The sequence below is a fragment of the Pyxicephalus adspersus genome, chromosome W (assembly GCF_032062135.1).
Source record: "Pyxicephalus adspersus chromosome W, UCB_Pads_2.0, whole genome shotgun sequence".
Taxonomy (NCBI): Eukaryota; Metazoa; Chordata; class Amphibia; order Anura; family Pyxicephalidae; genus Pyxicephalus; species Pyxicephalus adspersus.
The window spans coordinates 8,934,187-8,948,628 of record NC_092870.1 but is presented as its reverse complement, the minus strand read 5'-3'; the positions used below and the strand labels follow the sequence as shown (position 1 = coordinate 8,948,628).

Genomic DNA, 14,442 nt, shown 5'->3' with positions numbered 1-14,442 from the left:
TTGAATTAAATGCCAACCTGTACATAAGCTTAGGAACAAATTCCTTTCCTTACAAGTCCACACTGCTCTACAGGTTCATGGTTTCGGCCGAACACTAGAAGGATCTTCCACTCTGCTGGAACCTCATACTGCAATGAGAATGCAGGAAAGTGCAGAGATTTAGCACCTGGCTAGAAGCAGATGCTTGCTAGACATCTAACCTAACAAGTGCCAAAAAAAGGACCGCGGCAAGGCAAATAGACCATTCCATTTTTACAATAGGCTCTTTAAATTGAATGATGATGAAACCCCTCAAGTAGTAGATCAAGCCAGATTTAGATGGTAGAAATAGAAGGGGTATGTTTCCTGGTTAGAAAGAAAAACTTCCAAGAGGGACAGAACATATTGAATAGAGGGGTTTTTAAGGTATTGCATTCAATATTGTCTTAAAAAATGTTTGTATTTACAAAATTATTAAAAACATCATATATTTGCATAGATTTAACAAATATACATCAGTAATTCAATAAAAACAATCAATAGGCAGATATATGTACTAGACAGATGACTTCTGCCATTGTATTATAAACACAATATATTGACTACTGGTAATGGTAGGTACTTAGTAGGGTTACTTTCCAAATTAGAAAAAAAAATAGGGAGTATAGCTAAAACTATGCGTTTTGCAGATCTGGTCCGCTTCCTCAGGAGTTAAATATTGACCAATTTTTGATGTTACTACATCTTTGTTGACAGGAGTCAAGCTTATAACACGAATCTGCAAAAAAGGGACAAAGTTTCCTTCAAAAATCGAACGTACTACTAATTATTTCCAATGAATAAACAAGCATTATGAAGTGAATTAAGGTTATATATAAAAGTTGTGTATTGTGCGGAACTATAGTCATTACAAACAAGATTGTGAAACAATATTGAATTATCCACTATAGATAGTTTAACCTCCTGGGCGGTTCATTTCTGTCTGTATTTTTATGTCTAAAAGCGGTACATTGTGTTCATGAAAATTTATTTTACAGTATAATTTAATAGTATGAGTATAATAAAAAGTCTGAAACACAATCATGTCAAAATTAAATAAAAATAAATTTAATAAACTTTGACATTATTTTGGGTTTCAAACTTTATTATACTTCCACTATTATATTATACTGTAAAATTGTCATGAAAGACCATGTACTGCTTTTAGACATATAAATTCAGTGCATTGCATTCAATACAGTTATTTTGTATTGAATGCAATACAAAATAATTTGAAATTCCTGCCGCGCCCCTAACGACAGCTGTACGCACTGAGGTCACAGGAACTCCCGGGGAACGTTAGCACACTCGCCGGGGGACAGATCGAGGGAGAGGACGTGGCCAGAGGATGGCAGGACGCGGGAGGGAACAGGTGTTTATTTTAAACTCCCCAGCGGTAACCCTGAGTCACGCCCTGGGTAGTTAAAGTAATAAATAATCATAAAATATAAATGGTAGCTCACATTAACCATGGGCTGGCAGAGGAATACCTTCAAGCTAGGTTAAAAGTAACTGCAGAGACTGGAACAATATTGCAAACAGGTTAATGAGTGTATTCCTTATATAGTGTTTTTTTATTAATAAAATAAACAAAGAAAGAGACAATAGTAGATATAGTGGATTTAACCAGTCCACACCAATATGTTAAAAGTTCAGAGTCACTGGAGGATGTTTTTTTATAGAATGTTTGGTTATTAGTGAGGAGCCCAATTAATCCTATAATCCGAAATTAGCGCCAAAAACCTAAAATAAATAGATCAAATTCAGGAAATAAGCACAAACAATTCCCAAAGGGATAGGGCAATCCTTGCCATGTGGTGATCAAGGCACCAAATAGAAGAACTAGCCTGCTTAAATATGCCTCTGCCTATTCCAAAGTCCCTTGGAGGGACCTATCAGTCCGTTTCCGTCTCTGTTTGTGAAGAATGCCGAGATGTCACTCCTGAGTCTGACAGAAGTCTAGGTACGAGATACCAGAACCCAAACATGTGTTCCAAAGACACCCATAAGCAGACTTTTTTTTTTTTCATCAGAGGGGAAAAAAAAAAAAAAAAAAAAAAAAAAAAAATTTGTTTTTTGGTTTTGATATTTTATTGTGACCTTTTAGCAAATGTTTCTTTTGAATAAAGTTGTTTGTAAAATGTTGTTGTTTGTTTTTTGGGGGTTAGGTGATCCCCTTTCCAATCTCCCAGGACACACCGTTTAAAAAGACAATTGTGATTGTTTTCCAGCTGTTTCTTTCTTTGAATTATTTGTAAGGCTAAAAACAGCACAATTGTCTTGTTTTTAAAACTCAGTTGTTTGATGCGCATAGTTGTGCGCCAAACTTCAGTCGCGTGTAGCTCATAGTTGTGCGCCACCACAGACCCGCTATGTGCGCCTGAACTGTTTTATGAGTTGAAAAATGCACCGAACTTTTGCACAGTCCTCATTAAGGTAAGTTTGTATTTTATTTGTGTATATTGCTTGTTTTGCTTCATATGCACTCATGTATGTATAGACATGAATGCACATAAAGCCAAATGTGTGTGTTGCAGCAACAGATGAAACTAAAAATAATGAGGATAAAAAATATCACATCAATGCATACCATCCAAGCAAACTTACTTGATTAACCCCCCCATACACACACACACACGTGAAATCACTAAATGTTCCTTAATACATGTATTATAACATGTTTGCCTATAATTTTTACTAAAATATTTGATTTCTCTAAAGTCAAACTAGAATGAAATTTTTATCAGGTCACAAATGTTTGTTCACAAATGTTTTTAGTCATACTATTGTGTGATGACATATTTGAAAGTGCAACTTAGTATATATCCAGCTTGATAGAAATTAGTTTCTAGATAGAAATTAGTATCTAGAACAGGGCGCAGGTGTGCGCTAATCAATTGCTATCACCTCACTATTGGGGCTAACATCTCCTCCTGAATCGCGCAGCTGAAAATTAATCGCCTTAATTGGCGTATTCGAGATCTTTGCAGGAAACCGGCAGGCGAGTTCACTAGAACTCGGGCCCAACTCGCACTAATAGAGGTTGCTGACTGGCGCGTACGTACGCGCATTTCATTGATGAATTAGGCCAAATGTCTCAACAGGTCTCATCAGCAGGGGGAGCATACCATCCAATCATACAAGCCATATAATAACAATCACAGAATGGTTTAAACTCTAAAAGTACTTTGAATCAATTATATAACAAATATGTAATTAACATAGAATGGGAAATAGTAGCTAATGAAGCTACTACTTCAATAACCGTTAACTTTGACACAAAGGATCCTAATGTCGAAACATGATAAAAAAATTACAAAATTAGCTTATTACTAAAATAGGGTTTTTACATTTCACCTTAAATGATGTTTATTATCCAATTCATTGTTACAATGTTTTTTGAATACACAGCAATCTTTATGTGAGCTACTTATTAAATTATTGGGATTTAAAATGTATTGTTCTAACAGCTGGGAATGTTGTATATGCTAAAGATACACTGATTAACACATGCTATAAAGATGAACCACTGCAAAAGATGTTTTTCAAAACGGTTTACAGGAATGGTTGAAAACTAAGTGTTTCATTTAGTCCTGGGAAAGTTGTAGCATTTAGTGTATGAATCCATTTGGATTCTTTTTGTAATATTAATTTGTCCCAATCGCCACCCTGAGCATGGGGAGGGACTTGTTCCAAAGCAGTAAAACGAACCATATCAGCATTTAAGTTGTGCTGTAGATTGATGTGTCTGATCAGAGGGGGTTTGTAATTTTTCCATTTTGTATTAAATATATGTGTTCATTAATTCTATGTTTAAGTTGCCGTTTCATTTTACTGATGTAAAAGCTTCCACATTCACAAATAGCTATATATGATATTGCTACTGAATTACAATCTGTTCTATGGAATGTTCAAATAGTATCCAGAATTGAAAAAGCTATTGTTTGGAGGCACCCTCTGGACTTACAATCCCAGGCGATGCCTCACCGCAGGAGGGCACGCGCAGCCTATTTCCTTAGGTGGTTGCGCTCGCTGTAGCACAGGGGTTTCAGGATCAGTGCCCTGAGGGTTGGTGCATCCCTGTAGCTGGGATGTCTCTCAGCAACCTCTGCACGGAGGCTAAACAGCTGAAGGGAATTGGAGCTGTGTGCAGCTGATTGGTTCCTGTGTAATCCCATGCTATCATTGGCTGCTGGGGCTTTATAGCCTCTCTGCTCCCAGTCAGATGTGCTGGTTATAGCGTCTGCTGGGCTTAACGGTGTTGGATTGATTTTTGAGTAGTCTCTGTTATTGACCTGTGCCTGTTCCTGACAATCCGTTGAACTCTGCCTGGACCGACCTCTGCTTATGACCCCAACTCTGTCTGTGCCTTTACCTTTGTACTTCGCTGGACTGATTTCCTGTGTTTTGACCTCGGCTTGTTTCTAGATTTCCTGACACTCTGTACTCTGCATTTGTGGGCTCTGTACTGGGCCTATCTCCAGACATCCCTTGTGCACCAAGTCCTGGGGGAATCCGAGTGCTGGGAGACACAACCAGTCTCCCGAGGCCGAGGGGGGGCTGCTATAGGCCAAGACTGATAGATTGGGGGATTGGTGTCTGGGGAATACTGGTATTGACCTGGGCCTTACAGCTAGTTTGTGGTTTCTATAGGAGCTAGGTTGGATATACTTACATTGTGAACATGTTTGACAAGGTACTGTTGGCACTTTGGAATCGGATTACCATCTATCAGACTAAATTTTTGTATGGTGGGATCACCTCCCTAGTGGTATTCCTGAGTGTGGCTCAGGGTTAATTTTAAAAGCGGCAACCCCGCTTAAAATTTACCTGGTCCCCACGGCGTACTCCAGCGGTGCCAACCCGGCATCTGTGAAGTTTGGCAATGCCTGCCCGACATTTACGTCCGCAGCGTGTGAACGTTGGGGACACGAGGCCAGGGGACGCAGTTGCCGGTCTTGCCGCTGGGGGGCGGGACCAGGTGGGAAATTTAAAATAAGTATTTTTAAATGGCCAGGGAAATTTAAAATTATATTTAAATGTACCGCTTTGACACACCAGGGAGGTTAGGAGCGGCCAGTGCTTTGAAACTTTTACAGATATCCACATGGTTTTCATTATACTCCGTGATAAATCTAACTACCGTATTTTTCGCCGTATAAGACGCTCCGGAATATAGGACGCACCCAATTTTAAAGGAGGAAAATCTAGACTTTTCCCCCCCAGTTTTGGGGAAGAAAAAGTGCGTCTTATACGGCAAAAAAATACGGTATATTCTGTTTATTCCTTTCGGTAAGTTTTTTTTTTTTTTTTAGAAAAAAGGAGACGCAATTGTAATTGTTTAGCTTGAAAAATAAATTCAGTATCTGTGTTAGGAAATGCGCATCTGTCCAGGGACTCTGTGCTGTTGCTATCACAGTATAAAACACTGTTTATTCTGTCCCGCAATGTCATTTGCAGCAGCCAGGAAAACTAAGATAGCAGGAGTCTCTGCTTCCCTTTAGGCTGGGTCTACATGAACGGCTTTAAAAACCCATATTAATGTTCCTACCGCATTTATACGCGTTTTTATGCACTTTTACAAGCGTTTTAAAGCTTAACTTTAAAACGCTAAAAAACTTTTATAAAACGCCTATGACGCGTTTTTAACCCTTTCAGGGAATGAGTATAGGGGTACATAAAACCCCTTATTCCCTGAAAGGGTCAAAATATGTGTAAAACATTGGACGAGGCTTTAATGTTAAATTATTTTATTAAATGTGTGTGTTTGTGTAAAGGTTATCCTAATGACAGGATGATTTCCATGGCTGCATTCATGACATGAGCTCCTCCTGACAGTGAGGGATTCCCAGGCACTAGGGGTTAAATGAGGACAAGGCTCTCCATTCACCTCTAGTGCTCTGTGATTGGCTGAGGTTTTTCCGTTTCTCAGCCATTCAGCACTAGACGTTACTCTGCGATTGGCTAATAGGAAACCCTGATGACAGCTCAAGCATCATCAGGATTTCCCTTTCCTCAGCCAATCAGGGAGCAGAGGAATCAGCAGAGCTCTGCTATGCTGACAGCTGCGCTCCCGATTGCTCCCGCAGCCCTAGAGGAGCTGTAGTATGTGCTACAAATACAGAACATGTCAAAGCTCCTCTAGGGCTGCAGGAGCAATCAGGGGAGCGGAATAAATAAAGCTCATAAACGTGGCTGAAGGAAACGTCCTGGTGTAGATTAGCCCATTGGAATGCATGGGGACTTTAAACATGGGCTTTAAAAAGCCTCAGGTTAAACGCTGGGGAAACAGTCCATGTAGACTAAGCCTTAGTTATGCAACCTGAGGTATTTCTCACATCTCCAGCACTACTCTGGGGCTGTGCACAGCTGAAGGGGATTTCAGAGACATTTAGCTCCCGACTCAGCCCTGCACTGCTATTCGCTGGGACCATATAGCCTCTCTGCTCCCAGTCACCAGTGCCTGTTGTAGTGTATAGCTGGGCTAATCTGTGCTAAAGTTTGTTTTTGTCCAATTTGTTCCTGATCTTGCCTGTTCCTGACAACCCACTTGAACTCAGCTTGGACCGACCTTTGCCTGTGACCCCGATCCTGCTTGTGCCTTTTCCCTTGTACTTCATTTGGTGGACTGATCTCCTGTGTATGACCTCTGCGCTGTATTCTGGACTTGTCTATGTTGGAATCTTGGTACTGCTTTATCTGTGGGCTCCTGGCTTGCTGCCAGCCCATCCCCAGACACCATCCTTTGCGCATTAAGTCCTGGGGGCAACCGAGTGCTGGGACACAACCAGTCTCCCAAGGCTGAGCGGGGGCTGCTATAGGTCAAGACTGCGGTGTTAGATAGGGGAAATGTTGTCTGGTGAGGACCGGTGCTGACCAGGGCCTTACAATCTGTTGACCAATTTCTGTGAAATTGGTATTGCGCACAAGGATCACTCTTAATAAGAGAACAGTGTCCACTCGTGGCATAAAAGGATGGTATTGCCCCCTGTAGATTTACGGTATAAAGTTGATGCTAAAGAATTATCAGACAAATAAAGGAATTTGGTTGCAATTAAATTGCATGGTGAAGCTTAAATTGGAGTAACTCTGAAGGCAACAGAAACCCCACAAGTTCTTCCACCATGCCAGTCCAAATAACAAAAATGTGGTCTATGAAGTGTTTACATATAAGGACATGTATCAGGTACGGCGAGAGAGCTTCATGGGCAAGGATCTCACGTTCCCATCCACCTAAATACAGGTTGGCGTAAATAGGGGCACACTTAGTGCCCATAGCTACGCCCTGAACCTATAAGTAGGTGGAGTTGTCAAACACAAAATAGTTCTTAGATTATTAAAAAAAAAAAAAAAAAAAAAAAAAAAAAAAAAAAAAAAAAAAAAAAAAAAAAAAAAAAATAGTAGTAAAATTAATTCTTTAAACTCCTATGTTGACATGTCTCTGCATTAGGAACTTTCTTATTGTTTGAATACCTAATTTGTTGGGGATACTTGAGTAGAGCGTTTCAACATTAATAGTAACCAATAAGGCATTTGATGGTATGGATATTCCCTCAATAATTTTAAGTAAATCCAGCATATCCAACAAAAAGGAAGGTAGACTATAAACTTGCGGTCTTAATGTTAAATCCACTAAATGACTTGCACTACTGGTAAGACTATGGATTTTCAAAATGAAGGTTCTCCCCGGTGGATCTGTCCTATTTTTATGTATCTTAGAGAGGGCAAAGAATGTGGGAGTCTTGGGGTGAGTGGTTTGTAAAAACATATATGTAGGATTATCAATAGTGCCTTTTTTAGGAGCCCAGTCACCACTAGGTCACACCAATACAAGCAAAACAGGCCTAATGACCCAGTACTTATCCAAGATTACCCCAACACCCAATTAGATGTAATTCATTTGTCGGATCATGAATTAACGAATGCAGAATCAGAAGTACTTTGATTGAGACTAAATTTTTGTCCCACCCAAAAAAATGTACATTTGTAAAAGATTTACACCTTTTTGCGAGAATATTTTTTTCAGACACTATATAACAAACCTAACAACTTTCAAAATGGGGATCCAGACGAATTTTTATTGTACACTTGTTTTCAATGACTATAGTTCTGCACAATTATGCACAACTTGTATTACTTAATCTACTTCATGCTTGTTTATCAATTGGAAATAATTAGTACGTTTGGATTCTGAAGGAAACATTATGTACTTTTTTTGCAGATTCGTATTATAACCTTGACTCCTGTCAAAGATCGTATAGTAACATCCAAAATTTGGTCATTAAGTCTTGAGGAAGCAGACCAGATCTGCGAAACGCATAAGAGTTCTAGATGTACTCCCCAACTTTTTTCCAATTTGGGGAGTAACCTTACTAAGTACCTACCATTACCAGTCGTCAATATATTATGTGTTTATAAAACAACATCAGAAGTCATCGGTCTAGTACAGTGTTTTTCAACTTTTTTGAGCCACGGCACATTTTTTTACATTGAAAAAATCCTGCGGCACACCACAAATCAAAATGACACTCTGTAGCTAATTCTTTTGTCTCTAAGAATGAACAAGAAAACTGTTACCTACTGCCACCCACTGACATGGAAGAGTATTACATTACTCTGCCAGTCACTACAGCACAGACACTCGACAATGGTAATTGGATAATTTCCCACGGTACACCTAAAGATCCCTCATGGCACACTAGTGTGCCGCAGCACAGTGGTTGAAAATCACTGGTCTAGTACATATATCGAGCTATTAATTGTTTTTATTGAATTACTGATCTATATTTGTTGAATCTATGCGAATATATGATGTTTTTATTAAAATAATAATAATTTTGTAAATAAAAAATGTTTTTAGGATAACATTGAATGCGGTACCTTGAAAACCCCTCTATTCAATATGTTCTGTCCCGCTGGGAAGTTTCTTTCTTTCTAACTGGGAAACATACTCCTAATATTTCTATATTTTTTTTTTTTTAACTTTAGCTTGCACAAAACCTCAAGCGGGCTTTTAGTTTTGCTTTGAAAATCAGGCAAGTCTTTATTCCGGAAAAGGGACAGGCGATGTTAATTCTGCAAAAAAAACATACCTACTGCCCTATTCAAGGTCTTTAAAAAATGCTGCCGGGAATGAATGTCATCCTAACCTGGCCAATCAAGATGGCCAAAGATCAGTATCCTGGAAGAGAAGATGATGACGGCACCGGTGATGTAACAAACAGGAGTGAAAATAAAAAAAAAAAAAATCTGATCAGGCAGTTAAGTTTATGTTATTGCAGAAGGGACGTTGCCTGTCTGATTGCAATTTTTATCATTTTTACAATTCCCTTTTACTGAAAATGCAGCTATATTTAAAAGCAAATGGGAGCATAAAATAAAGTTCATGAAAACCTCACATCAAACACATTTATAATGCAATGCTAGTTATTACTCACCATCTTCAAATGGTGTTCCCTCTGGGCTATGGAGAAAAAAAAATTAAAGGGTTTTATTTAACATCCATGCCAGACCAAAAGATGTATAACCTATTGTTCATCAAAGATCACAATCATATAACCTGGGGGGAGAGGGAGCTCCAATATTGTACCTGATAAGCCCAACACATCCTAGCAATGGCACATTTACCAGAATATAAGGGGTTCCTACGTTTTTTTCCTGATGCCCCAAAATGTCCAAGTGATGTCTCTCTTACCCGACTATGAAATGAGAATTCCACATTTGTACCCAATTTGGGTACGAGTGCTATCCCTGGGCCATATGATAGAATGGGGGGGGGGGGGGGGGGAGGAAGTAGTTGCCCCCTTTTTGTACATGATAACCCCAACAAATCCAAGCAGTGGTCCTTACTGGAATATGATGAGGGGTCTGTAAATGTTCCCTGACTCCCCAGACATTGAACCTATCACATGAGGATGCCATCTTTCCACCCCATGACATAGAACCAGACACGCTCTAGTGATGGCACACTTACCTGAATAAAATGGACATTCCCACATTTGTACCTGCTGACGTATGGCCTCACTATGGCCGATTGCTGGCCTTTCTACCCAAATATACCAGGTAGTTCCCACATTTGTACCCAAAGACCCCAATATGGCCCAGTGCCGATATTCTTACCCGAATATGACAGCATTCCACACCATGATGTTGTTCTCAGATGGGGCACCGCTCACTCCAGCAGGGGGGTCCTCCTGCAGCCTGTACAAAAACATAGCAAAACACCCGGTCAGCACTACTTACACAACTTTCGCTTCGTGCCACCTCAACCTTAACGGAGATTCGCTAACTTACCTCTTAAAATCCCTCATAAGACGCCGTCTTGCCGGGGTTGACATTTGTTACCGGAAACCAAACAACCGAACTGCAAAGACACGAAGGAAGAAGAGGCCGCGGTCCTGCTGTCTGGTATCCAGAATATTCCACACACTATGTCACGGCGATCACCCCGGGAAAGACGAATAAAACACTGCTAGCCGGGCGGCAGAGTTCTTGTCTCCCCTGGGAGCTCCGACCCTGGCGGAGGGATATGCGATGCACAGCGGAAGTCCTGCTCCTCGGGATGGGAAACCTTACCTCTTTTACGGAGGAGTGTACTTTCTGACGATCCTCCTCGTCTTTACGGACGTCGCCAAGAATTCGGATTTACCTGTAAATAAACTGTGTCCACTGTCACCAGGCAGTGAATAATTAACAGGCAATCAGTTCTGTCTTGCTCATATTTTATACGACCCCTTGTGCAGAATTGGTACGGTCTCTTCAGTGTTAACGGCAAAAAGCTGCTCTACCGAGATGACGTCATATATTTACACCCATCACCGATGATTGGCAGGTGGGGTCCGTGGCGTCATGGGACTTCTTTCAGACTGTTTTGGTTTGTGTGGGGTAGATCATTTCATTGACGGTTGAGTGCTGTGCTACATGAATCTGCAGGCCATGTCCATCTTAAAGAGAATTGATAGTAGATTTACTATGGTCAGAAAAAAAATTACTGTAGATGCATTTTTTACTGCAGTGGGCAACTAGACCTGGAGTCTGGTGCCACTTTAAAAATTTTAAAGGCTGCTTAAGACTGAGGAGAACGGCAATACTAAAAGCAACAGACAGTGGAACCACAGATGAACAGGGAAGACATGAACAACCAGCCTGGTACTATCTGATGGATGCTCTGCTTACAGCTAACTGATCCACCAGAACTGCACCACAGATAATCACCCAATCATCAAACAGCCAATGAAAGACCAAACAGACTAATGGGTATCAGTCAAATCCATTGCATATACTATGGTTATTCTATTCGATGTTTAACCTATAAAAAAACAAAGCTTTTTCCTATCAGATTTCAGATTAACATTCTGCTCACATGTTTGTAATTACAATTAAATTGTACATTTATAATAATTGTAAATGCTTTAAATCATTTTGACTTTGTTGTCTAACCATTATCTAATTAAAAATATCACCTAGTAAATTTCTAGCATAGGTTTGACTGATAACTAATATACACCATTAGGAACTGGAGGCTTTGTTGTTGTGCAAAGTATAACTGAAGACGAAAAAGACAGGAAATCAATTAGAGGCTCTGTGTTATACAATGTATAACAGCCAATGCTTTCTATTATGTAACAATTAACATTTGGTCCAGACGGCTATAGGTTATAACACTAGAAAACCATTGGGTCAACACATTACTAAAGCATAGTTGCCAATGTGTTTGGCTGGTCTTCTGCCAGAGTTAGGCAAGATTTATCATAGGATCACGGACAGATGTGGTATATTTCAATAAACCAGTAGGAGAAAAACATGGAATTTGTCATTGCTAATCATTCCTTTTGAAAATGCCAAAACCTAGTTCCTGTACTAATACACAGGTCCCAGTACATGGAATCACGGACTGAGAATGAGTATGTAAAGATAAGAAAATATAGCTTTTCTGATCTGCATACTTTCTTCAGTCATGATTTAGAGAGTAAAAACCAGTGTGTCAGCACATCACCATAACTTTGTTTCCCATTAAAAAGAAATGTGAGAGGCGGGGCATGTGTTGCTGAGCAGGATGGACGTGTTCTAGCCGGCTCTGCGTCCCCTGGATCCCTTTTGGCTCCTACAGTAGCGGTGATCAGCAGCCACACTACTGTCCGGCCCCAAGAACTCCTGCTCCCTTCCCTGCAGCTCCGGAGGATGGCAGGAAAGTCAGGCACTAAGAGTAAAGACCGCACATCACGATCCCAGGCCCTCCGGCCGGCTTCCAAGATGGCGGCGCCTAAGCAGCTACACGTGGCAACAGGCCGGGACATGCAGGAGATGGAAGATGGAACCGGCTCCTCTGTTGGTATGAAGGGGGGTGAAGCGACTAGGGGATGGGAGAGGGATGCTTCTCTCTCCCCGCCTTCTAGTAACCTGGACACACAGGATTCCCCTGGAGTACGATCCCCCCAGCAGCCCCCCTCACAGGCCTCCTTGCAGGCTGCACAGGGCACTGTTATATTCATTGTTCACACCACTGTTGTATATGGTTTTCTCCTTGTCACTTTGAACATTGAGGTCGTCAAGAATATGTTTGTACCCTGCTGACCCTAGTTTTGATAATTTTGTATTATCTCGTTTTTTTTTTTGTTTTGTTGAAATACATGTACCTATTTTTGTGAAAATTCAATAAAAATATTGAAATATAAAAAGAAATGTGAAGACTTCTGGGGGCGGCGCCGAGCTAGGTAGCCGCACTGAACTGCAGTTCCTGCCAGCTTGATCTGAATCCTCATTCATCCATGCTCTGGCGGGCTTTTTTGAACCCCAGAGCATCAACATATCAAGCGCGGGAGCTGATCTAAAGTGGAGGAAGGTTCTATTTTTAGTCCTGCTCTCCATTACAACCCCCGCAATCGGAGCTCTGTCCTGACCTCGTGGCACCTGGCAACCATACTGCAGGGAATCTTGCAGCTAAGGGAGGGGAAATAAAGAATATTCTACCTTCTCCAAGGAAAAACATCTTCAGGAAGCAAACAGGATTTCTTTCGCCTTCAGCAGCTGGACTTTCCTGGGAGCCCTTGGTTTGTTTAGCTGCTACAAAATCTGTTTCCCCCCTTGGATGCTGTCACATAAGCTGTGGATGAGTTCACTTAAATAGTGTACTTTGCTTTCGGCTTGGATCTGTCAAAATTTGTTTTAAACTGTGTGTGCACGTGCATGGGGGCACCATCAACTTTATTCTAACTACCTTTTCACTGTGATCTTGGACGCTTTATTTTGCACGCTTTATTTTGAAGTGCGTTGGCAATTTTACAGAACATCAACTATGGTAAAGTACATGGGCAAATCACATCCCTCCCAGTGACATAAACAACTCCCTAAAACTAAGGGAAAATCCCTGCAATAATCTGCACCCGCATCCCCCTTTCATCTTCAGGATCTCCTGAAATGCCATTGCCATCAACCCCCCAGAATCTCTCCTCTGCCATAGTTGATGCAGCGCGCCCCTCCCAACTGAGTGGCTCAACTGCCAGGGAAGTCGTTGACCTACTTTGAGAAGAAATTTGAATCGTTACACCTTGCTATTGAAATGGCTATTTCTAACATATCGTCTAACACTGCAAGGATTGTGGAGCTAGAACAACGGGTCAGCAATCTGGAGGACCAAGTTCTTGAGTCGCAAGGCAAGTTAACCATGCAAAGAGAAAGAAGAAAAGAGAAAGTGGAAGACCTAGAAAATTGCGACAGGAGATATATTGGCGTTTTATTGGTATCCCAGAGGATTATAAAGGTCCAGACCTCCAAAAATGTTATGGTGATTTTATTTTGATCTCATGTTTAGTCTCAACCTACCTTCCCTGACTGCCAGGGCATTTGAGAGGGTACATAGGATTGGCCCTGATCACTCATCTGCAGCTCACAAACCCAGACCAGTCATTGCCAAATTCTTTCATGGCTTGGACAAGGACACAGTACTTGGAGCTTATCGCAAACAAAGAGAGCTTAAAGTAGGTGAGGTAAAAATCCTAATTTTTCAAGATTTCTCCGCCAATGTTACCCAATAAAGAAAATTATTCCCTCCTATCTGGCGCCGCTTAGTGGAATCAGGAACACAGTTTGCCTTTGTATCCGGACAAATTGTGTGTGACCTATGCAGGGGAAACCAAAGTGTTTTACGACCTAAATTTGGTCATGAGCTTTTTGCAGCAACAGGACAAAATTTCGCCCTAATGCTGTTGGCTCATTTCAGTTTTGTTTTGAAAGCACTTTTTATACTAGTCACTCATGCTGCTAACAATTTGTTTACTTGGTCTGACACCAGCTACGGAGCACCTTCCTGGTTATTGTTTGATTGTTTCAGTCAATGTGGAATTTGTTATTTTGTGCAATACATTTTTGAATGTTTTGAAGTTTTTACTTTTAGTATTTATATTGATAATTGAAAGCTTCTTTATA

At 40.7% G+C, this 14,442-nt stretch overlaps 1 protein-coding gene across 2 annotated transcripts in view; it reads right to left on the bottom strand.

Annotated features, from left to right (window-relative positions):
• Positions 1-10,796, bottom strand: part of LOC140342872 (ubiquitin-conjugating enzyme E2 A) — a 44,346-nt gene extending 33,550 nt beyond the window's left edge. Inside the window, exons 1-3 of one of the 2 annotated variants that reach the window (XM_072429243.1) lie at positions 10,312-10,796; positions 10,138-10,218; positions 9,456-9,481 (exon numbers count right to left, since the gene is read on the bottom strand). In XM_072429243.1, coding sequence (XP_072285344.1) covers positions 9,456-9,481; positions 10,138-10,218; positions 10,312-10,355 — 151 coding nt within the window. In that variant the 5' untranslated portion in view covers positions 10,356-10,796. Of the gene's footprint in view, positions 1-9,455; positions 9,482-10,137; positions 10,219-10,311 lie in introns of those variants that run through there. The other variant, XM_072429244.1, reaches the window with a different exon arrangement.
• Positions 10,797-14,442: the final 3,646 nt, after the last annotated feature.